This window comes from Triticum aestivum, chromosome 4A, assembly GCF_018294505.1.
Source record: "Triticum aestivum cultivar Chinese Spring chromosome 4A, IWGSC CS RefSeq v2.1, whole genome shotgun sequence".
Lineage (NCBI taxonomy): Eukaryota > Viridiplantae > Streptophyta > Magnoliopsida > Poales > Poaceae > Triticum > Triticum aestivum.
In genome coordinates this window covers 638,466,787-638,490,473 of record NC_057803.1, presented here as the reverse complement: position 1 = coordinate 638,490,473, position 23,687 = coordinate 638,466,787, and the positions used below count along the sequence as shown (strand labels likewise).

General features: G+C 47.6%; 4 protein-coding genes across 4 annotated transcripts; all 4 read right to left on the bottom strand.

The window, feature by feature from the left end:
* Window positions 1–643: 643 nt before the first annotated feature.
* LOC123082818 (cell number regulator 10-like) lies at window positions 644–1,448 on the bottom strand. The gene has a single exon (XM_044505057.1). The coding sequence runs from the start codon at window positions 1,390–1,392 to the stop codon at window positions 925–927; it is 468 nt and encodes a 155-aa protein (XP_044360992.1). The 5' UTR covers window positions 1,393–1,448; the 3' UTR covers window positions 644–924.
* A 4,261-nt stretch (window positions 1,449–5,709) lies between these two features.
* On the bottom strand, window positions 5,710–6,684 carry LOC123082817 (cell number regulator 10-like). Its single transcript, XM_044505056.1, has 2 exons — window positions 6,495–6,684; window positions 5,710–6,397 (listed from the first exon to the last, which is right to left on the bottom strand). The coding sequence occupies exons 1-2, from the start codon at window positions 6,598–6,600 to the stop codon at window positions 6,027–6,029; spliced, it is 477 nt and encodes a 158-aa protein (XP_044360991.1). The 5' UTR covers window positions 6,601–6,684; the 3' UTR covers window positions 5,710–6,026.
* A 902-nt stretch (window positions 6,685–7,586) lies between these two features.
* On the bottom strand, window positions 7,587–8,561 carry LOC123082816 (cell number regulator 10-like). The gene is made up of 2 exons (XM_044505055.1): window positions 8,372–8,561; window positions 7,587–8,274 (listed from the first exon to the last, which is right to left on the bottom strand). Exons 1-2 carry the CDS (start codon window positions 8,475–8,477, stop codon window positions 7,904–7,906), a joined length of 477 nt encoding a protein of 158 aa, XP_044360990.1. The 5' UTR covers window positions 8,478–8,561; the 3' UTR covers window positions 7,587–7,903.
* Window positions 8,562–9,462: 901 nt separating this feature from the next.
* On the bottom strand, window positions 9,463–10,437 carry LOC123082815 (cell number regulator 10-like). The gene is made up of 2 exons (XM_044505054.1): window positions 10,248–10,437; window positions 9,463–10,150 (listed from the first exon to the last, which is right to left on the bottom strand). Exons 1-2 carry the CDS (start codon window positions 10,351–10,353, stop codon window positions 9,780–9,782), a joined length of 477 nt encoding a protein of 158 aa, XP_044360989.1. The 5' UTR covers window positions 10,354–10,437; the 3' UTR covers window positions 9,463–9,779.
* Between the last annotated feature and the right edge of the window lie 13,250 nt (window positions 10,438–23,687).

Sequence of the window (23,687 nt, the reverse complement as noted above, 5' to 3'; positions counted from 1 at the left end):
TGTTTTCAGTGTGAAATTACACTATCAACATTTGCTTAATATGTCTCCGAAACGGGATTAGGTACACATGGTTGACTTTCAAAGGTAACAGGGATAAAAACATTCTTAGATAATTAATAAGACATCAGTTTTTTTAGAAAAGGAGGAAGACCCCCTGCCTCTGCATCTGGGCGATGCATACAGCCACTTTATTAATAAGACATCATATGTACTTGATATTTTCCCTTTGCAAATCTTTTCGGCCTAATAAAAGGACAAAGATCCCGCCGTTTGCTCTTTTTTTTAACAAATAATACTACAATACAATGAATAAAATGCAAATATAAGGTACATTGAACTCTGAAATAAATTGCATAGAGGCATTAGAGACTACACACGAACGTTCTGGTCCTCCTCCCACTCCTGACACCAGCTCATAAGTCATAACTCTGGTGCACGGTGTGTGCACAGTGCACTTAGCAAACCAAAAGATTATTGAAGTTGCAAGAGCAAAACATCAAGTCATCATATCACCATACAACATACTCCCTCCGGTCCTTTTTACTTTGCATATTATGTTTGTCCGAAATCAATCTCATCCAACTTTGATCAAGTTTATATAAAAAATTATAGACATTCACATAACAACATCAATATCATTAGATTCATCTTGAAATATATATACTATATTTATTAGATATTATAGATGCTAATAATTTTCAATATAAATTTGGTCAAACTTAGCAAAGTTTGACTTTCGGCAAATCTAATGTGCAGAGTAAAAAGCACCGGAGGGAGTACTCACACAAGTTACCACGGTTACTTTTTTTGACAAGTTACTACGGACACTAGTACCATATATGCAATAGTAATTTATGAAACATAAACGACGCATGACACAAACGGCAATAGTAAAGCAGCAGCTGAGTTCGACCAGCTAGCCAGCTAGCGGCCCATCCCCTGAACGCCGGGCGGGTTGACGGCGCCGGCGCCGGCGCGGCGCTCCATGTTGAGGTGCCAGCCGATCTCGGGGTCGTAGCCGCGGGCCTTGAGCTCCTTGTACTGCTGGACGAGCGCGCACGGCTCGCAGCAGAAGTGGACGCAGCAGTCGCAGCAGGGCCCGTCCGGGAGCGCGTACTGGGCGCGCATCTTGGAGCGGTAGGTGCAGGAATAGATCCACTGGCATCCCGTGAGCGAGCACAGGAGCGCGTAGAGCGCGCCGCTCGTCCCGCACGACGTCGACCCCCTGTCCACGATCTCCGCCACCTTGCCGAACGTGATGCACGGGCACCAGTAGGTCACGCAGCAGAGGCCGCAGTCGTCGAAGCAGTCGAAGAGGCCGGAGGACCAGGCGGCGGGCGCCGCGCCGACGGGGACGCCGGTGACCGGCTGCGCGGCGGGCTTCATCTCCATAACGGCCGGTGAACTGGAAAGATGTGATGAGGTCTTTGTGTGTTGATGATGTCGCTCGCTAGCTGTGGTGCCGGGAATGGGCTGGCTTGGAGTGCTTATATATAGGTGGTGATCAGGCGGGGGGTGGTCGGGGTGGGTATGAATGTTTGCACTATTCAAAACAGTTCAGTACGTTAATTAAATCCATCCGCGTTTGCTTGGTGATAAGCACCAGGAAAATTAGCTGCACGTCAAAGTGGCGTTCCCTTGACCTGAATTAGCCGTGCGTACATACTCTATACATGTCTACCGTCTACGTCGTTGAATGTGACAGCCAAGCTGCCGCGAAGCTCACACCGTAGACTTGTAGTGTATATATTTTGCGAGATCATTTCGTCCGCGTGTGGTACTATATACTATAGGTTCTCAAAAAAAAAGCTATATACTATACTCCACTAATAACACGGCTAATTGACTTTTTTCAACTGAAAAAAAATTCTTCGCTGTCTACATATTTGTGTAATTTTGTTTGCTTATTTTTTCTTATTGCTCCAGAGGGAAATAACACGCGTAATAATTACCAAACTACGGCAGGTGCAATTGTTTTGCCTAGTTTCAACTACTTGCGTGCTTGTTTTCTTCCCCCGTTCATGTGGCTTGACTTGTTGATTAAGTACCAACTCCGTATATAATTGTGCTTTAAGCCAGCCTCTCACTCTCACGTACGTCTCAGCTAACCCCAAATCTAATTGTTTGTTGTGCAAACTTTCAAGTCCGACGTAGGAGTACGCACGCACGCACAGAGTATTGCTTCCTGGCAGATCAATCATTGAATCTTTCTCGCAAAAAATAAATATCATTGAATCTGTTTCTAAATTATGGCATCTACATCTTGCAGTTGGCCAGTTGCACAAATTAATATTGCTAAGCTCGACGAGAGTTTATTCAACGTAACCATCCTGACAGAAGGCTCTTGGCCGGCCTGAAGTGGAAGATTGACGGTGATTATCACAGTGACAATGAAAAATTATCGCAGAAAAAACCTTCGATAAATATGATGAAGGGTTTTTAATCAATATAAAGCCAGGACATCTGGAGGCGGCAAGATGACTAGGGTTACAGCCAAACCGGTAACGGAAGGGACCTCTTATAAATGGGAGAGATGAAGGTGAAGGGGCATGAGTGTAAGCCGAGTGCTTTCTTTTGGGCACTCGGCTTACATTTTTGCCTTTAAAACAAATAAAGGAATGGATGTAGGCGAATTATACCGTAAAACACCACTCATCTTATAGCGCTCGCCGTCACAGAGCCGTCAAGGGCAGCGAGGATGGCCCCATGGTAGGTGCTTTGCCAAGCCTCGTGTATAAGCTAAAGTTTTTTTGCGGAGTATGTTGAGTTCTCTTTGTAAACCTAGGCATTATTTTTTTGAGGTAATAGCACTGTAGGTCCTTGAACTTGTGATGGAGGTGATGATTTGGTCCTCAAACTTGAAAAAGTGGATTATTTCGTCCTTGAACTTGTCATGGAGGTGCAAGTTTGGTCCTGGGCCAATCACAACTCGCTAAGTGGAGCCAGCTCGACTGGGCCAGTCAGCGTCGTGCATTTTGCAAATTGCCCCCTGTCTTTAGCTCTTATCAATGGGGCCACGATCCAGGGCCAGGATCAGTTTGAGTTCCTTCTATGCGATTGCTGCTGATTTGATTCTTGCTGTTGGAGAAGCTGTGGCTTTTTCTCATTGAAGGACTGGCACCGTTGGAGCTGCTGTTGAAGGAACTCGGACTGAGCTGGCCCTGGATCGTGGCCCCATTGATGTTTTGAAGGTATGACTGCTGCCGAAACTGAGGTTGCATTTGCTGCAAAATCCAACTTCGTAGAAGTGGCGTAGCTCTAACAACCATGTTTTGTGGCTGCTGGAACTGCAACATAGTAGGTGACATCTTTGTTGGGTCCTGAAACCCAGCCGCAGCCACCGTTTGGTAAATGTCAGGCTGTAAACCAAATAACGACGCATCCAGCCTTGGCTGCATCCAGGGATTCATACCAGCATCGCTGAAATTCAGCGACTGGAAACCAGGGTTTGCGCTATCTCGAAGCCACATGAGCGAGGAAGTCAAGTCATCATCCTTACCACCTACAGAAAGAGATAGATAATTTATAACACTCCATATTGAAAGCATACTACACAATTATTCAAGCACAACTATTTATGAATGCTAGAGACCAGCTGTCCATCATACCATGCAGAGAAGGCAAGCCTGTTGGCCGCGGTCGCTTCAGTCTGAGTGGAAAAGGAGTAGGGTACATCGGGAAAGTTGTCAGGGGTTCAATCTCCCAAAGTGACACCCTTGGCTGCCTCTCTCCAGCAGTTGATTCATCCCAGCCAACCTGCATTTTTCATAGACAAAGTTTTCTGTCATGCTAAATTGTGAAGTTATACCAAGCAATCTCAATAGGAATTTGCGTCTCATCTAACAATACATGGGTAAGCAACAGGCGATGTTCATGTACAGACTTGACTGGATACAATAGTAAGTGTTAGCCAGTAAATATACCTTCACAGACCGCCAATGTGAGTTTGGCCAACGGACAGCATCAAGATCACTAATTCCTGTAATTGCCCCCATGTATCTGAACAATAAGAATTGGTCTGGTTAAACAATTAAATATTTTTAGATAAGTCTGCTAATAGTTAATACAATAGATGTTTTTAGATAAGATTGCTAATAGTGAGTGCGGGTTGATAAGGGCTAAAGAAAGGGGGCAATTCACAAAATGCGCGACGCTGACCGGCCCAGCCAAGCTGGCTCCAGTTGGCGAGCTGTGATTGGCCTAGGACCAAACTTGCACCTCCATGACAAGTTGAAGGACGAAATAATCCATTTTTTTATGTTTGAGAACCAAACCATATCACCTCCATGACAAGTTCAGGGACCTGTAGTGCTATTACCTCTTTTTTTTTGGAGTTGTACTCTGTTTACTCTTGTCTATCAGAGGGCCCTGCAATTGTCATGTGTTTTTTGACAAGTACTTCTCTTACACTGGGCTAAGCTGAGTACCCAAGAAATAGCATTTGGCTTATGCCCAAACACTAGGCAACACGCGTTTCCGCGTAGTGTGACGACCATGTGATGTTATTTTCAGTGTGAACTTAGAGCACTTACAGCCGCATATAGTTAATGTCCGCAGACAATAACAGGTCACACCTCAAATTCTTTCTTCCACAACCGAATACCACAATTATGAATTCTCAAATCCATTACAATTACATGCAACAAAAAACGTAAACTAAATATTCGCCGACGCTCATTCAGTTCCACATTTGTGCCCATGTTTGACGGCCGACTGAGCCCCTACGAGTGAAGGTGCGGTATCTGACGAGCTAGAGTAGGACATAGGACACAGACCGGCTCATGGGATTCGAGGCGCCACTGCCTCCCATGCCCTACTCTTCCTTGTCAGAGCCCATGGACTGGATGTCGCCGGCCGATGTGAGGTCCATGATACACCCGTCGTGGTCGAAGCCCGATAGGTCCACCGCGAGGGTTGCCGGTCACCCACAGAGGCTCTGCCGTCATGGTGTGCGACTTCTCCTCCCCGACATTTGCCGCAAGGGTGATGTGGCCTCCCATGCCCTCTGCCTCGCATGGCGAGCACATCGCGCCATATTAGCCTCCGACGTGGACGAGCCATAAGTGTCGGCGCTTGCCTCTGACTCGGAACCCGGCGTGATGGCGAAGACGTGCCAACGAAGGGGTTGTGTTGCCGCCATGGCGTTGGGCGCCAGACGGACCACACCCCATCCAGGGAGGCAGCGGCGACGTGCCTCGCACCAGATCCAAGTGATATTAGGGCAGACGAAATGGATTCCCGCCGGTTGAGTCCAACCGCTGTGGGTGGACTCCTCCCGGGAGGGTCAGAGCACAATGCAGGCGACCACCACCTCCTCGGGCACGCTTGGGGCGTGGTCTTAGTCGAGAGACCAAGGAGTTAGATCCGCTGCCCGTCATGTCGGAGAAGGCCGCAGGTCGCCGGAAGGGAGCTTGGGGGCGGAGTGGAGTGGCTAGCGTTTGGTTCAAGATGCGGATGACGACAAATTTATGGACGGTTTGGGTGTGCCAACTTGGCCCGGATCAAACGTGACGGACACGCGTGGATCCGCTCGCACCCCCCCATATCCGCCTTGGATTTGGGCTGAATACGAGGAGGTGCCGGTTAGCTCGGATCTATAAGGCCGGTATGAGCTCGTCTGGATCGGGACTTTGTGATCAGTCATTAATCGGGCCACCTGCATGGGCGTATAGAAAGGGTTTGAGTAGACCAGTTATAGATGCTCTGGCCTAGTAAAAGTACGGTGATCCCGTCGTTTGCTCGATTTTATTTGTACAAATATACAATACGATGAATAAATACAAATATACAGTACACTGAACAAAATGCATCGTGGCATTACTCCTGTCCGCTTGCTCCTCCTCCCACTCCTGACAGCAACTTATCACATCACCATGTACTCCAATACAACATACTCCTCCACCGCACCACATGCATTCGGAACTTAACAAAGCTACAAGTACGTACTACTATGCAATAACTTACCAAGCACCTGGAACACTTGCTCGAGCGATCCTCCACCCACACGTGCGGCAGAGTTTGACGATCTAGCGGCCCATCTCCTGCATGCCGGGCGGGTTGACGCCGCCAACACCGGCGCCGCCGTTGCCGCGCTCGACGTTGAGGTGCCAGCCAATGTCGGGGTCGTAGCCACGGGCCTTGAGCTCCTTGTACTGCTGGATGAGGCCGCAGGTCTCGCAGCAGAAGTGGACGCAGCAGTCGCAGCAGGGCTCGTCCGGGAGCGCGTACTGGGCGCGCATCTTGGACCTGTACGTGCAGGAGTAGATCCAGTGGCACCCCGTGAGCGACCCCAGCAGCGCGTAGAGCGCCCCGCTGGTGCCGCACGACGTCGAGCCCCTGTCCACGATCTCCGCCACCTTGCCAAACGTGATGCAAGGGCACCAGCACGTCAGGCAACCTGCATGGATCATAGGTCACATGTGTTAGACACGCATGTGAGACATGGAGACGAGTTGGAGGAAGATTGGCACGAGAGGTAGGGTATATGCGCGTACAGAGGCCGCAGTCGTCGAAGCAGTCGAAGAGGCCGGAGGACCAGGCGGCTGGGGCGGGGGCGCCGCCGACGGGGACGCCGGTGACCGGCTGCGCGGCGGGCTTCATCTCGACAACGGCCGGTGAACTAGAAAGATGTGATGAGCTCTTTGTGTTCGATCGATGTCGCCGGGTAGTTGTTGTTCTGTGCCGGGAATGGGATGCTTATATATAGCTCGTGTCTACTGGTTTCGGATCGAGGCGGCGGGTTTAAATTTTTGCACTGTACCGAATTGTTCAGCATGTTAATTAATCCATCCGTGTTTGATTGGTGATAAGCACAAGGAAAATTAGCCTCAAGTCAAACCGGCGTTCCCTTGACCCGAATGAGCCGTACGTCTATACTCTATACAGGAGGGTACGTCGTTGAAGGCGACAGCCAGCTGCCGCGAAGCTCACACCGTAGACTTGTAATCTGTCTGATCTGATCTGATCATTTCTTCAGCGTGTGGTAACAGGTACTATATACTCCACTAATAACACTGTCAATTGACCTTTTTTCAGCCGAACAATACTTCGCCGTGTACGTGTTTGTGTAATTTTGTTCTCTTTTTTTTCCTATCTGCTCGAGAGAGAAATAATTGCGTAATTACCGAACTACGGCGGATGTAATCGTTTTCTTTAAATATAAAGTTTGGCCGGAGATGAGGTGGAGTAATAAGAACATCTAAAGCCGGACCTCTTAAACCCGCTTCATACGCTCGGGCGGGCTGCTCGGTCACTGACCGGTCATGTTTTTTTCGACTCAGACGGACGTCTCAAACGGGTCTCAAACGCCCGGACTGACCGGCACCTCCATATCCAGCCCAAATATGGGATGGGTATAGGGGCGCCAACTTGGCCCGGATCAAACGTGACGGACACGCGTGGATCCGCTCGCACCCCCCCATATCCGCCTTGGATTTGGGCTGAATACGAGGAGGTGCCGGTTAGCTCGGATCTATAAGGCCGGTATGAGCTCGTCTGGATCGGGACTTTGTGATCAGTCATTAATCGGGCCACCTGCATGGGCGTATAGAAAGGGTTTGAGTAGACCAGTTATAGATGCTCTGGCCTAGTAAAAGTACGGTGATCCCGTCGTTTGCTCGATTTTATTTGTACAAATATACAATACGATGAATAAATACAAATATACAGTACACTGAACAAAATGCATCGTGGCATTACTCCTGTCCGCTTGCTCCTCCTCCCACTCCTGACAGCAACTTATCACATCACCATGTACTCCAATACAACATACTCCTCCACCGCACCACATGCATTCGGAACTTAACAAAGCTACAAGTACGTACTACTATGCAATAACTTACCAAGCACCTGGAACACTTGCTCGAGCGATCCTCCACCCACACGTGCGGCAGAGTTTGACGATCTAGCGGCCCATCTCCTGCATGCCGGGCGGGTTGACGCCGCCAACACCGGCGCCGCCGTTGCCGCGCTCGACGTTGAGGTGCCAGCCAATGTCGGGGTCGTAGCCACGGGCCTTGAGCTCCTTGTACTGCTGGATGAGGCCGCAGGTCTCGCAGCAGAAGTGGACGCAGCAGTCGCAGCAGGGCTCGTCCGGGAGCGCGTACTGGGCGCGCATCTTGGACCTGTACGTGCAGGAGTAGATCCAGTGGCACCCCGTGAGCGACCCCAGCAGCGCGTAGAGCGCCCCGCTGGTGCCGCACGACGTCGAGCCCCTGTCCACGATCTCCGCCACCTTGCCAAACGTGATGCAAGGGCACCAGCACGTCAGGCAACCTGCATGGATCATAGGTCACATGTGTTAGACACGCATGTGAGACATGGAGACGAGTTGGAGGAAGATTGGCACGAGAGGTAGGGTATATGCGCGTACAGAGGCCGCAGTCGTCGAAGCAGTCGAAGAGGCCGGAGGACCAGGCGGCTGGGGCGGGGGCGCCGCCGACGGGGACGCCGGTGACCGGCTGCGCGGCGGGCTTCATCTCGACAACGGCCGGTGAACTAGAAAGATGTGATGAGCTCTTTGTGTTCGATCGATGTCGCCGGGTAGTTGTTGTTCTGTGCCGGGAATGGGATGCTTATATATAGCTCGTGTCTACTGGTTTCGGATCGAGGCGGCGGGTTTAAATTTTTGCACTGTACCGAATTGTTCAGCATGTTAATTAATCCATCCGTGTTTGATTGGTGATAAGCACAAGGAAAATTAGCCTCAAGTCAAACCGGCGTTCCCTTGACCCGAATGAGCCGTACGTCTATACTCTATACAGGAGGGTACGTCGTTGAAGGCGACAGCCAGCTGCCGCGAAGCTCACACCGTAGACTTGTAATCTGTCTGATCTGATCTGATCATTTCTTCAGCGTGTGGTAACAGGTACTATATACTCCACTAATAACACTGTCAATTGACCTTTTTTCAGCCGAACAATACTTCGCCGTGTACGTGTTTGTGTAATTTTGTTCTCTTTTTTTTCCTATCTGCTCGAGAGAGAAATAATTGCGTAATTACCGAACTACGGCGGATGTAATCGTTTTCTTTAAATATAAAGTTTGGCCGGAGATGAGGTGGAGTAATAAGAACATCTAAAGCCGGACCTCTTAAACCCGCTTCATACGCTCGGGCGGGCTGCTCGGTCACTGACCGGTCATGTTTTTTTCGACTCAGACGGACGTCTCAAACGGGTCTCAAACGCCCGGACTGACCGGCACCTCCATATCCAGCCCAAATATGGGATGGGTATAGGGGCGCCAACTTGGCCCGGATCAAACGTGACGGACACGCGTGGATCCGCTCGCACCCCCCATATCCGCCTTGGATTTGGGCTGAATACGAGGAGGTGCCGGTTAGCTCGGATCTATAAGGCCGGTATGAGCTCGTCTGGATCGGGACTTTGTGATCAGTCATTAATCGGGCCACCTGCATGGGCGTATAGAAAGGGTTTGAGTAGACCAGTTATAGATGCTCTGGCCTAGTAAAAGTACGGTGATCCCGTCGTTTGCTCGATTTTATTTGTACAAATATACAATACGATGAATAAATACAAATATACAGTACACTGAACAAAATGCATCGTGGCATTACTCCTGTCCGCTTGCTCCTCCTCCCACTCCTGACAGCAACTTATCACATCACCATGTACTCCAATACAACATACTCCTCCACCGCACCACATGCATTCGGAACTTAACAAAGCTACAAGTACGTACTACTATGCAATAACTTACCAAGCACCTGGAACACTTGCTCGAGCGATCCTCCACCCACACGTGCGGCAGAGTTTGACGATCTAGCGGCCCATCTCCTGCATGCCGGGCGGGTTGACGCCGCCAACACCGGCGCCGCCGTTGCCGCGCTCGACGTTGAGGTGCCAGCCAATGTCGGGGTCGTAGCCACGGGCCTTGAGCTCCTTGTACTGCTGGATGAGGCCGCAGGTCTCGCAGCAGAAGTGGACGCAGCAGTCGCAGCAGGGCTCGTCCGGGAGCGCGTACTGGGCGCGCATCTTGGACCTGTACGTGCAGGAGTAGATCCAGTGGCACCCCGTGAGCGACCCCAGCAGCGCGTAGAGCGCCCCGCTGGTGCCGCACGACGTCGAGCCCCTGTCCACGATCTCCGCCACCTTGCCAAACGTGATGCAAGGGCACCAGCACGTCAGGCAACCTGCATGGATCATAGGTCACATGTGTTAGACACGCATGTGAGACATGGAGACGAGTTGGAGGAAGATTGGCACGAGAGGTAGGGTATATGCGCGTACAGAGGCCGCAGTCGTCGAAGCAGTCGAAGAGGCCGGAGGACCAGGCGGCTGGGGCGGGGGCGCCGCCGACGGGGACGCCGGTGACCGGCTGCGCGGCGGGCTTCATCTCGACAACGGCCGGTGAACTAGAAAGATGTGATGAGCTCTTTGTGTTCGATCGATGTCGCCGGGTAGTTGTTGTTCTGTGCCGGGAATGGGATGCTTATATATAGCTCGTGTCTACTGGTTTCGGATCGAGGCGGCGGGTTTAAATTTTTGCACTGTACCGAATTGTTCAGCATGTTAATTAATCCATCCGTGTTTGATTGGTGATAAGCACAAGGAAAATTAGCCTCAAGTCAAACCGGCGTTCCCTTGACCCGAATGAGCCGTACGTCTATACTCTATACAGGAGGGTACGTCGTTGAAGGCGACAGCCAGCTGCCGCGAAGCTCACACCGTAGACTTGTAATCTGTCTGATCTGATCTGATCATTTCTTCAGCGTGTGGTAACAGGTACTATATACTCCACTAATAACACTGTCAATTGACCTTTTTTCAGCCGAACAATACTTCGCCGTGTACGTGTTTGTGTAATTTTGTTCTCTTTTTTTCCTATCTGCTCGAGAGAGAAATAATTGCGTAATTACCGAACTACGGCGGATGTAATCGTTTTCTTTAAATATAAAGTTTGGCCGGAGATGAGGTGGAGTAATAAGAACATCTAAAGCCGGACCTCTTAAACCCGCTTCATACGCTCGGGCGGGCTGCTCGGTCACTGACCGGTCATGTTTTTTTCGACTCAGACGGACGTCTCAAACGGGTCTCAAACGCCCGGACTGACCGGCACCTCCATATCCAGCCCAAATATGGGATGGGTATAGGGGCGCCCGGGCACGCTCGCCACGTCAGACCCGACCCATGTTGGCCACGCGACCCCACTTATTTTCGTCCCCGTCCTCTCGTCGGAGCAAACCCTAACTGCTTCACTCCACTCCCTCCCTCCCCTCCGCCACCCAAACTCGCCTCCGGCGCCCATGGCGGGCAGTGAATTGGACTCCGACCAGTCTGGATCCGTCGGCTGGGGATGTCATCCCGTGTGGGTTGGAGGAGGCAATGACAGTCTTCGTTGCACTTCGCTGCTCCCGTGAGGACAGCGCCTGGCCAACGGACGGATCCGTCCGCCGCGACGCCAAAGCGTAGGCTTGCCTGGCGCTCGAGTCCTCTAGTGCTGGATCCTAGCGGTCTCGGTCTGAACACCTCTCCTTCCCCATCACCGAGCGGGCAGACTATGAGTCCCACCGGGAATGGGCGGCCCGCCGTGGGAAGGAGAAGATAAGGGCCGCCGAGGCTCGTATCGCGGCAGAAATGACGGCGGCGGAGGCGGCTGATGTGGCGGCGCGGGCGGCCGGAGAGGAGGAAGCCATCCGCCCCGCATTGTGAAGAAACGGCGGCAGAGGAACACACTCGCCCTCGCCCGATAGCAGAATCGAGCGGTCCATGCCATGGCCGGACTACCACCGAAGAAGGACAACTCCAGCGACGAGCAGATCCGCCTCGGTCCGTACTGCATCTTAGACTGGTACTTCCGCGAGAAGGACGACAAGGGCGCCGGGAAAGGAAAAGGGTAGCCGTGGATGAACTCCATCATAACCAAACATGCCAAATTTTTGTAGTCCGATGGAATGTTTAGTGTAGTGTGATGGAGTTGCCGGATGACGCATGTGCATCGACATAGTTGCATGAGTTTGTATGAATTTGAGATATGATGATTTAGGTGTTCGGATGTGGATTACATTTTTTGAGAAGCGCCCGCTCAGTGCCCGCGGACGCGCCCGGGCGCGTCCGCGGGCGTTTGAGGGGCCGAATTTACCAAGTCCGGTTGTATGCTATAAGCCTGAGCTACGGTATGTCAAACTAAATGTGGATGCAGCATCCTTTGTTGATAATGATATGGGTGCTACTGCAGCTATTATAGGGGATGAAAAAGATAATTTCCTTGCCGCCCAATGAAAAGTTATACAATATGCAGCTGATGTGATCACAACCGAAGCACTAGCAATGAGAGATGCATGGATTGAAGTTTGCAAATTCCCTTGGTTTTAATCGCCTTGAGGCAGAATCAGATTCTTCACGATTAATTTACTTTTGCACCGGGCAAACACAATGGTGGGATGAAGCTTAGCAGTATTTGCAGAGTGTGTGGATTTAGTGTCGACGATTGGAAAGATCATGTTTAAACATTGTTCTAGAGCTGCTAATGAAGCGACTCATGTGCTAGCAAATCATAATTATTATAATAATAACTCTTTTACTTGGCTAGACGAGCTGCCTGATTTTATTATCAACGTACTCTTGAGCGATGTAACCTTATTTGAGACGGAATAAATCTAGCCATGATGGCCTTCATAAAAAAATGTTTGGCCAAGGTGCATGCTTGTTTTCTTCCTCGATTAAATAACTTGTTTTAACTCCTTTTATTTTAAAGAAAACTATCAATCTATTCTTCTAACATTATGAAAGTACAAAGAGCATGAGAAGTATCAAAAATTAAATTCATATCCATAGATCACCTAATGACGACTACACACAGATGAGATAGCTGAAGGCACGCCCCCGTCATCTCCCCTTTCTCATAGGAGCTGCGCAAACCTTGTTGTTATGGATAGTCAGAAAGTCGTCGTGCTAAGACTCCTAAGAACCAGCACACGAGAACAGTAATCATCGCCTACGAAGAGAAACATAGATAGGAAATATCCAATACATAGACACAAGAACACAGATGAACAAAAACTGGTCCATGTTGATCCACCGAAGACAAAGACCGACATAAACCTGCAAAATTCGTCGGAGACACACCTCCACACATCTTTCAATGACGCGAGAGGCACCGTCGTGCTAGGGGAAAGGCAGGGTGGAACTTATTTCATCAAGATGTCACCGCCGCCTCACCTTCCCAAAGGACACAAAATCCTAAACAGATTTTAAAAACCGAAGTTGGAGCCTTTTCATTGACAAGGCCCGGGATTCATCATGCCTTCATGGCCCTGAAAGCAGTAGCGGAGCTACAGATGGAAAGTTGGGCGGGCCGGCCTATAGAAAACCTAAATTATTTTTCTCATATGGCTCAATTTACTCTAACACCTCACTGATTTCAGACTGGACAGAGCGGGCCATGGCACAGTTTTACTTGCACATAGCTCCGCCCCTGCCTGAAAGCACAGGAGACGAGGCAGATCAATGACGGCACGGATCGGAGATGAGAAAACCCAAGATGCGTAGGACTCTCTTGTGGGGAGGAGAAAACCTTTTAGAGGTACTAACTCCGTATATGACTGTACTTTAAGCCGGCCTCTCACTGTCGCATACGTCTCAGCAATCCTCTAATATAATTGTCTGTTGTGTAAACTTTCAAGTCCGATGTACGTACCTACGCACAATATATTGTTTCCTGGCAGATCAATCATTGAATTTGTCCCTAAACTTTGGCATCTACATCTTGTAGTTGGCCAGTTGCACAATAAATATTGGTACTAATCTTGACGAGAGTTTAATCAGCACACGTATTGTGAGGCTGGTCACAATAAGATTATCATACATGTTTTTTTGAGGAAAAAGATTATCATACATGTTAATTAACTAGACATTTTTTGTTAAGGTGTCACATAATTAAATAAGGTGAGAGAGGATTGAGTATCGTGATGTAATACCGTACCAATATTACATGATGTACTAGTACATGTCATGCATGACAATAGATGATGTCAATATGAAATCAAAGTATGATACTATATATTGTGAAGGTAGTATTATACACTAGTATATACTTCTCATTGTGACCAACCTAATACAAGATCACTCCCAATGCTTTTATCATATCATAGTTTCATAGCTAATAATCTAATTTAGAATCTATTTAATAATGAAAGTGAGAGCAACCATATATCAATCTATATACAAGATACAAATCATAGTGCCGAAACCAAGATATCTCATAGCTAGGGCTGGAAAAAAGCTCGAAGCTCGTGAGCTAAACGAGTAGCTCGTGACTCAACTCGAATCGACTCGAACTCGAAGAATAACGAGTCGAGCCGACCTTTAGTTTAAGATTGTTAATAGACCAAGTTAAATGAGCCAATCTCACGAGTACTCGTGTAACTTGTTAGGCTCGGTACAAAAGATCAGTCACTCCCAATACAAAAAAAATCAGCCACTCAGCACCCTATGTCCCATGCGCACAACACAAGGGTTGGCCGTTGAAGGCCCAGCCACCTAGGAGACTCATGTGTTACAAGGAAATTGATATTGTTTAGTGATATATATGTTTAATATATACATAATCATTTTCATAATATTTGATGGTTTTATGTTCATATTTTTAACGAGCTTAACAAGCTAAACGAGCCAGCTCGCAAGTTAAACGAGTCGAGCCAATCTTGGATTTGAACTCGTTATAATAACGAGTCGAGTCGAGCTAGCTCGTTAGCGACACGAGCTCTAGCGAGTCGAGTCGAGCTGGCTTGACTCGGCTCGAATTCCAGCCCTACTCATAGCTTTTCTCTCAAAAAAGACATTAAATAAAGGTTCTTTTAGATATACACAAATATATACTGCACTGATGCTATATCTAAACATCTGTTCATGGGAGTGCACTTAATACTTTTAGTACCTTCTATGTCAGCCCACCATATATTTTCGACCAGCGGATTAGAGTACCTTGATTTCGGACGAGGATTAGTGTACCTTTTAGTTGTGTAAATGCCAATCTAGGTTAATCAAGTCGTTATGTAGGTTTGTTTGAGCACATTTACGCTCAATGTGGCAATCTTATGTATAACTATCAGCTAAGTTATGTTAACTGTGTTTCAAATAGTGTTTGACAAGACTAGTTTGTGCAAATTTGTGTCCGGGAGTTCAATTTTGGACGAGGACAAATTTGGGTGCTAAAAAGGTGAACTTACCAAAATTTGAAGAGGAGGTGCTAAATTGTTTGAACTTCTTAAAATTACTACCTCCGTCACGGTTTAGAAGACACCGTTAAATTTGCGTGTGTTTTCATAATAAACAAGATTTAAGGCGTATTACATTTATTTCTAGTAGCTAATTAGTACTTCAATATACTATTTCTATATGCATGCGTAGTGTGAATACTATTTTTTAGCCCATCCTACAACCAATAGATAACCACCTAGGTCCTAGAGAATTTCCAAGCGCGCCTTCTAAACCGTGACGGAGGGAGTAGTGTAGTTGAATGTGAGGAGGTGTTTCTGAGATTGAGGAGTTAAGATTGAGAGAAAAACGCTCTTAATTTAATTTTTTAATGTAAAAAAAATGCTCTTAATTAGATGGAGAGACGACGTACTCACCTAAAAAACGTGGAGAATACATGGCGTCATCGATTGCGTAGTTTCATTGCTCGTACACACTGTACACATGCCGGTCAACTTGGAGAGAGATGCAGTTTCTGTGCTATTTCCCCTGCGTCAGGTCAGTGCCGTGTCAGCTGGCCGTACCCACCGATGTCGTCTCAAACTGTAGTACTGGTCAAAATACCACTGGCGCAAGAAAGGGAACGGCGACAAGTTTTGTTCGGAACATGTCCATGGCGACGAGGCAAGAGCTAGCAAGCAAGGGGAGGACTGAGGAGCATCATATATATAAAGCCCGTCCGATTTGACTAATGCGCTTTGAAGCGGAGCCCCACAGAGACTGATTTTTTAAAAAAAAAATCCAAACTTTCAGTTTCATAAAATTCCACTAAAAATCAGCGCTATAGCATTTTAAGAATTGCCTCACTAAATATATCAACGTGTAACGTCTCGCTAATAGCATGCTATAGCGTGATATGGCATGCTAATAGCATATTTTGAGGTCGGCGCTATTTTTGTTGTAGCACGCTATTATTTTCCAAATTTCAGAAAAAAAACATATAGAGGCATACAAAGGATGTAATGCATATGGATGTAAAATTTCACGAAGAAATACCTTGAATTGCGAGCTGTATAAAAAAATTGTCGTGAACTTTGAGAATGAACAGTGTGTGTGCGCGCACGCTGAAAAGCCACATATTTGTTTCTAATTCTCCAACTGTCATTTTAATCTATTTTCATGATAAGAATTTCCAAAATGTACATTATGTCTTTTGGTGTACCTATATTTTTTCCTAAAATAAAATAAAATGTGAAAGTATGAATTTCAAAATTTTCAAATTCGACCTCCATGGAGCACAACCTCCGTTCAACATTTTCATTTAATTTGTCCCTTCTTTGGAAAATTCATAGTTTCTTGGGAGTGATGGCAGTTCCATGCGGAGAGTGCCTTGATTGTTTTAGCAAGCGCCTTCTCTTTGCTCTTCTACATGCAATAATATATAAAAGAATTGTTTTTAGGGGAGACAATTTCTTTTCGGCCAGTCTTTTTTTTATTGGAGGGAACTATTTCCAGGGACTCGCTATGTGTGGCTCGCTGTGGAATGTTGCGGAATGCGGAGCAAACTTACATAGGTGATTGCCTCTACGCCGCTCGAGTTTAGACTGTAGCAACCCTAGCAACCTTTGTTTTTCGGAAAACGCGATACTTTTTAAAATTTGTGAATCCTTTTTGAAATGGGAAATATCTTTAAAAAACCGTGACTATTTTTTAAAATTCTCAAACAATTTTTGAAAACAAGATCATTTGTTGAATTTTGTGACCAAATTTTTAAAAAAGAACACTGTTTTATATTCTGAACAGTTACAGAAAATATTCCAGAACATATTTTTAAAACATGACCATTTTGAATTTGTGCAAAGAAATTGAAAACGGGAACATTTCTCAAAAATGTGAACAATTTTTAATAAAATAAAAATACTTTGAGGACTGTGAATATTATTTAAATTGTAAAACATTTTTAAAAAGGAAATCCATTGAATTTTTAACAAAACTTATACACAAATATTTAAGAAAATTATGAGAAATTATTGTAAAATACGATTTTTTAAAATTCTTGGACATTTTGATAAAGTGATCAGTTTTTTAAAATTGGTGAGATTTTTTTAATACGGCAACATTAAAAAATGTGAACTAGTTTTGTTTAAAGAAACATCTTCTGAAATTCCTGAACTTTTAAAATTCAGGGACATATTCTGAAAACAGGAACATTTTATGAAATTTTGAACAACTTTAAAAAACTACAAGTGTTTTTTGAATTTCCAAAGAAGTAAATAAACATAAATTTGAAAATAAAAAAAGTAAGAGGGAAGAAAAAACAGAAACATGAAAAAAACTAAAAAAGAGAAAAGAAAGAGTAAAAACTGAAAGAAAATCAGGAAACCCAAGAAACCAGTTCAGAACCTTGTAGAAGGTTTCCAAAACCGGTTGGCTCGGAAGTAGGTTACACACGCGGGGTCTCAGACAAAGGTGCAGCGTGCCCCTACGCCTTCCGCCTGCTATTTCTCCTAAATTAAAGTATGTAAATGTAAATACTCATGTCAAGTTGTCAACCAATTAAAAAATTCATTTTGAGAATTGGCTTGTAGACGACTGGTGTGTCCTTGCCGAAAATTCTATAAGTTCGGTATGTAATATTCGCTTCTACATCAATTAAAATTTTATGGGGCTCCTTCCTATTAGAAAAGTTTATGAACTGCGGCTATTTTTTTTTCGAAAAGCATTCAAATCTATTATAAATGTTCATCAGAATAACAAAGGACCCCAACCATAATAGTATCAATCGAGATCTCTGGATGATCGAACAACCACTACCACTGTCAAAATAAGCAGTCGACACACCACTGTCCTTGCTCCTATATCCAAGCCGACCTGACCTTGTCGATGACAACCGAAAGTCCTCATGGACATGCTCCAAAGACTAGCGCCCCGGAGCCACAGTCGTCTTCATTGAACCCTTGAATGGATCTGAATAACCTGACACCTGTTCTCACCATCACGTACACACGATTTGAAATTCTAACCTCGCTGCTAGCCGACATGAATCAACAATAGAGCTTCATCGATTCCGTCCGGACTCGAAGAAGGAGCGGCATCATCCACCCGAATGTTACCCTTACGAGGACAAAACTTCTAATCTGTCTATTAGTTGAAGCCAAGGCACCAGGACTCCCATCCCCGCCATCAGCCATCAGAGTGGCAGGCAGAGTGGAAACGAATCCACGGCCTCGCTGGCGGAGATCATGGGAAGGAAGTACTTTGTCCTGGCCGCAGAGCGGGAAAGAAAGTCACATGTGAAATTTGAGGTAATTTGGATGTTAAGGACATGTCATCTTAGCCACCGGAGTCTGAGCCCCTGATTTCATCATTTCTGATGACAAGCAATTTTAAGTGAAAAGCCAACGGTTATATTTTTTGTCTATTTTTCTCTCACACAACTCTCACACCATCCCTATCGCATGATTGATGACACAAATGTCATCTTATTTAGAGCGTGAACTCATCTTTTTTTTGAGAAATCTCGCCACTTTATTGGATAGTAATGTTCATAGGTACACGGTCTGGGTCATGAGGAACCCCCAACCAGACATGTCTACCTAAGGCAAGATTACAAGCAAACTTGGCGAGATTATGAGCCTCAAAATTATGACTCCTATGCTCATGAACAAAATTATAGAAATTGAAGCTAGTCCTACGAGCTACTATTTCATGAACAATTGCCGAATGTGGTCCTCCCGTGCCCTGATTTATGTCCTTGACTACATTCTAGCAATCTGATGCTATCAGTAGTTGCTGAATATCCAGGTCCTCTGCAAGTGCAAGCCCCTCCCTACATGCATAAGATTCCAGGATCACCGCATCATTTACTCCTCGAAACACCACCGCCGACGACCCCAAGTAAGCTCCAGAGTGTGTAAAACAAGAGATTTGGGAAACTGCCCGACACCCTAAACGGGGTGTGGCTTTCTCATTATATAAAGGTACCAAGGGGTATAATACAATATTACAATGTTTATACAGAGGCTACGTATATACACAGTCTAACACCCTCCCTCAATCTTAACTATGGCCTGAAGTACAAAGCAAGTTAAGATTGCGCCTACAACCTACAAACTGTGGTTGTGGAAGAGGCTTTGTGAAGATGTCAGCAAGTTGATCCTTTGACGAGGTGAACTTGATACAAAGTAGCTTCTGTGCAACACGTTCCCGAACAAAATGATAGTCAACCTCAATGTGCTTCGTCCGAGCATGAAACGGTGGATTAGATGAAAGATATGTAGCACCGATGTTGTCACACCACAGAACCGGAACGAGCTGGAGAGACTCTCAACTCTCTCAATAGAGACTGTACCCATATGATCTCAGCAGTCGCATCAGCAACTGTTTTGTACTCAGCTTCAGTACTACTACGAGACATTGTTGCTTGCTTGCGAGCATTCCAGGCGATCAAGTTAGAACCCAGGAATACCGCATAACCCCCCGTGGATCGCCTGTCATCAGGACTACCAGCCCAATCTGCATCTGAAAAAGCTGAGAGCTCACAAGACGGTGCAGGCTGAAGAAGCAAACCATAGGAGGCAGTAAGACATATATAATGCAAAATACACTTTACAACTGACCAATGGGAGTCCTGGGTGCATGAAGAAACTGACACACACGGTTGACTGCATAAGAGATATCAGGCCTGGTAATAGTAAGGTATTGCGGGCCACCAACGAGACTGCGATACTCAGTAGCATCATCAGGTGAGAGAGAATCTCCATCAAGAGCAGACAACCGATCAGTAGCAGACATCGGAATGATAGCATGTTTGCATTTCAGCATCCCAGCACGACACAACAAGTCCAATGAGTACTTCTTCTGTGTAAGAGTCAACCCAGCAGAAGAACGTGACACCTCCAAGCCAAGGAAAAAATGCAAAGCACCTAGATCCATAACAGCAAAGTCACCACTGAGTGCAGTCACAAGACGATCAGCAGCAGCATCGGAGGAACTGATGAGAATGATATCACCAACATAAACCAGGAGATACATCGTAACCTCAGGACGCTGAAGAAGGAACAACGACATGTCTGCAGTGGAGGGAGTAAACCCAAGAGCCCGAAGAACAGAGCCAAGGTGAGCATGCCATGCACAAGGAGCCTGTTTGATTCCATACAGTGCCTTAACCAGACGACGGAGATGATGAGGACGTGCAGGATCAACAAAACCAAGGGGCTGACGCTTATAAACCTCCTCCTCCAGAATTCCATGTAGGAAAGCGTTCTGCACATCAAGCTGACGAAGAAACCATCCTCGAGTAATAGCAAGAGACAACAACAAGCGAATGGTAGTAGGCTTGATGAATGGACTGAACGTGTCTTCATAATCAAGACCATACCTCTGTTTGAAGCCCTTGTCAGCGAGCCGTGCCTTGTAGCATTCTATAGAACCATCAGCATGTCTCTTGACTTTAAAAACCCACTTGGAATCAATGACGTTGACACCAGACACTGGAGGAACAAGTTGCCAAGTGTCATTTTTTGTAGAGCCTAAAACTCCTGTTCCATGGCGGCACGCCAGTGAGGAATACTTAGCACAGCCTAGAAGTGACGGGGTTCTGCAGTGGGATCAACAACAATATGAGCCATGCACGCAGCGAGCCATGCCATAGTCCCATCCGTGCGTCCCTTCGGACGAAAGATGCCGGATTCACTCCGTGTGCGAGGACGAAGGGGGACAGCAGGTTGTGCTGGCGATACCGATGCAATAGGTGAGAGCGGCGAGGCCGCTGCATCTGACGAGTTCGCACCAGAGCTCCCTGGTGATGGCGAGCCGGGGGAAGCCAGCCCACTGGAGGCTGAGGCGGGGCTGACTGGATCTAGCTCAGGGCCGGTCGAAGCAACAGCCGGCCCGGGCGAAGAAATCGCCAGGTCAGGCGAGGCCGGCACCGGGCCAGGCGAGGCAGCAGCCCTGGGCGAGACGGCAGCCGTCAGGCCGGGCGAGGCCAGCATCGGGCCGGACAAAACCGGCGCCCGCGTGGCAGCCTCCACAGGCAGTGCAGAGGCGGGTTGGCGGGTGCCACCCGACATGCATGTCGCATGCACGTCCCGATCGTGAGCCGTATCCGTTGCCTGTTCATCAAGAAGCTCAAGGCGAGCGCCGCGTCCAATACCTGCAGCATGATTAGGAAGCAACGCAGGGGCATATGCAACATCCACAAATTGACCAGGCAAAGATATTGACGATGCACCGGTGGCGGGGGAGTGGTAGAGTTTGGCTGAAGTGCACGAAAGAGGGACACGTTTTCATGAAACACAACGTCACGAGAGATGTAGACGCGATTTGTAGGAACATGAAGGCACCTGTACCCTTTGTGAAGGGAACTATACCCAAGAAAAACACACTTCTTAGACAGGAACTCTAGCTTACGCTTGTTGTATGAATGTAGGTGAGGCCAACACCCACACCCGAACACTTTGAGGAAAGTGTAGTCTGGAATTTCTTTGAGCAAGAGTTCAAGCGGGGTTTGTATTTTCAGAAGTCGTGAGGGAAGCCTATTTATGAGAAAACAGACTGTGGAGAAAGCATCACTCCAAAACCGAAACGGAACGGATGCATGAGCTAGCAAGGTTAGGCCAGTTTCAACAAGATGATGATGCTTACGTTCGGCAGTTTCATTCTGCTGATGTGTATGAGGACAAGACACACGATGCGAAATCCCAAGTTTGTTAAAAAAAGAGTTGAGGTTGTGGTATTCACCCCCCAGTCAGATTGAACATGGATGATTTTCTTCTTAAGGAGACGCTCAACATGTGCTTGAAACTGGATGAAAACATTGAACACATCAGACTTGCGCTTAATAAGATACAACCAAGTAAACCGACTATAAGCATCAATAAAACTGACATAATAATTGTGACCACTAACAGACGTCTGGGCATGACCCCATACATCAGAAAACACAAGCTCAAGAGGATGTTTCACAACACGACTAGACTCTGAAAACGGAAGTTGATGACTCTTGCCCTGCTGACATGCATCACAAATAGTTTCACCAGTTTTATTGGACACAACTGGTAGTTCATGATGATGCAACACATGACGAACTATACGAGCCGCATGATGACCAAGGCGCGCATGCCAGTGCGTAGGCGACACACGAACACCACTGAACGCCTGCGGAGAAAACTGCATGGGAGGTGTGCACGGTGCGTCAAGTGCATACAGGCCATGGCGAAGATGACCGCTAAGCAGAACGGCCCTCGTGTCCTGATCCTTGATAAAGAAACGAAAAGGATGAAACTCAGCAAGGACATTATTATCACGAGTAAGTTGATGAATGGACAATAAACTACGCGTAGCAGAGGGAACTCGAAGGACATTGGAAAGATGCAATTTACAAAAATTGTGTGTGAGGAGAGAAGCCTGACCAACATGGGAGATGCGCATACCTGCTCCACTGGCAGTGTGCACCTGATCATGACCACGATACGGCTCCTGATTAGACAGCTTGCTCATCTCGCCGGTGAGGTGGTTGGTAGCTCCGGTGTCCATGTACCACGTGGGATCAATGGAATAGGATGGAGTGCGACCGTGCTCATGACTCGTCACCGCGACTGCGGCCTGCTTATCATTCCCTTTGCCATTGTTGCCCAGGCCCAGGAAGTCTTGCTTGTAACGACGATGACAACGGGAGGCAATGTGGCGCTCAATGCCACATAGCTGACAGGCCTGCTGAGCACCACAGCAGGGACACCAAGCAACCGGCCGGCTACCGCCAGTGATGGTCGGCGTGTTGCCCCGCGAGGCCTGCTGTTATGAGGGCGCCGTTTTGCCACCGGATGGTGACGACTTTGGAGGTTTACCGCGAGTCGCGACGTGGGCGGAGACGAAGCCGGGGGAGACACGACGCGCCTTGATGCGCTGCTCACGGCCGAGGAGTCGTGCATAAAGCTCACGAGGTGGGAGTGGATCATCCCGGCCATGAACGTTCTCAATGAGATTGTCATAATCATCATCGAGCCCGTTAAGCACGTAGGTGGCGAAATCCTCATCCTGCAGTGGCTGGCCAACGGAGGCCAATGTGTCGGCGAGACCAGTCATTTTGTTGAAGTAGTCCGTGATGCTGAGGTCACCAAGCTTGGTCTCACCCAGCTCGGTGCGTATAGAATGAGCACGCCCCTGAGACTGAGAAGCGAAGCTAGTGTGAAGCGCCGCCCATGCCTCTCGGGACGTAGCGGCAAAGATGACCAGCGATGAAACGCTCGGTGTGAGCGAAGACTGGATGGCGGAGAGGATGGCCTGAGCCTGGGCCACCCATGTGTGGTACGCCGGATGATGAGGGGGCGGACACGGGATGGATCCGTCAACATAGCCCTCCAAGTAGCGGCTCCGCAGAAGAGGCAACACCTAAGCACGCTAGGACAAGTAGTTATCTGGCGCAAGCTTCACCGGCAGCAGGTGCTAGAAGTAGAACGGCGACGACACCGCGGCCTGATCAGCATGAGCATGTGTCGGTGGTGCATAAAGACCCATCGACGGAGCCATCTC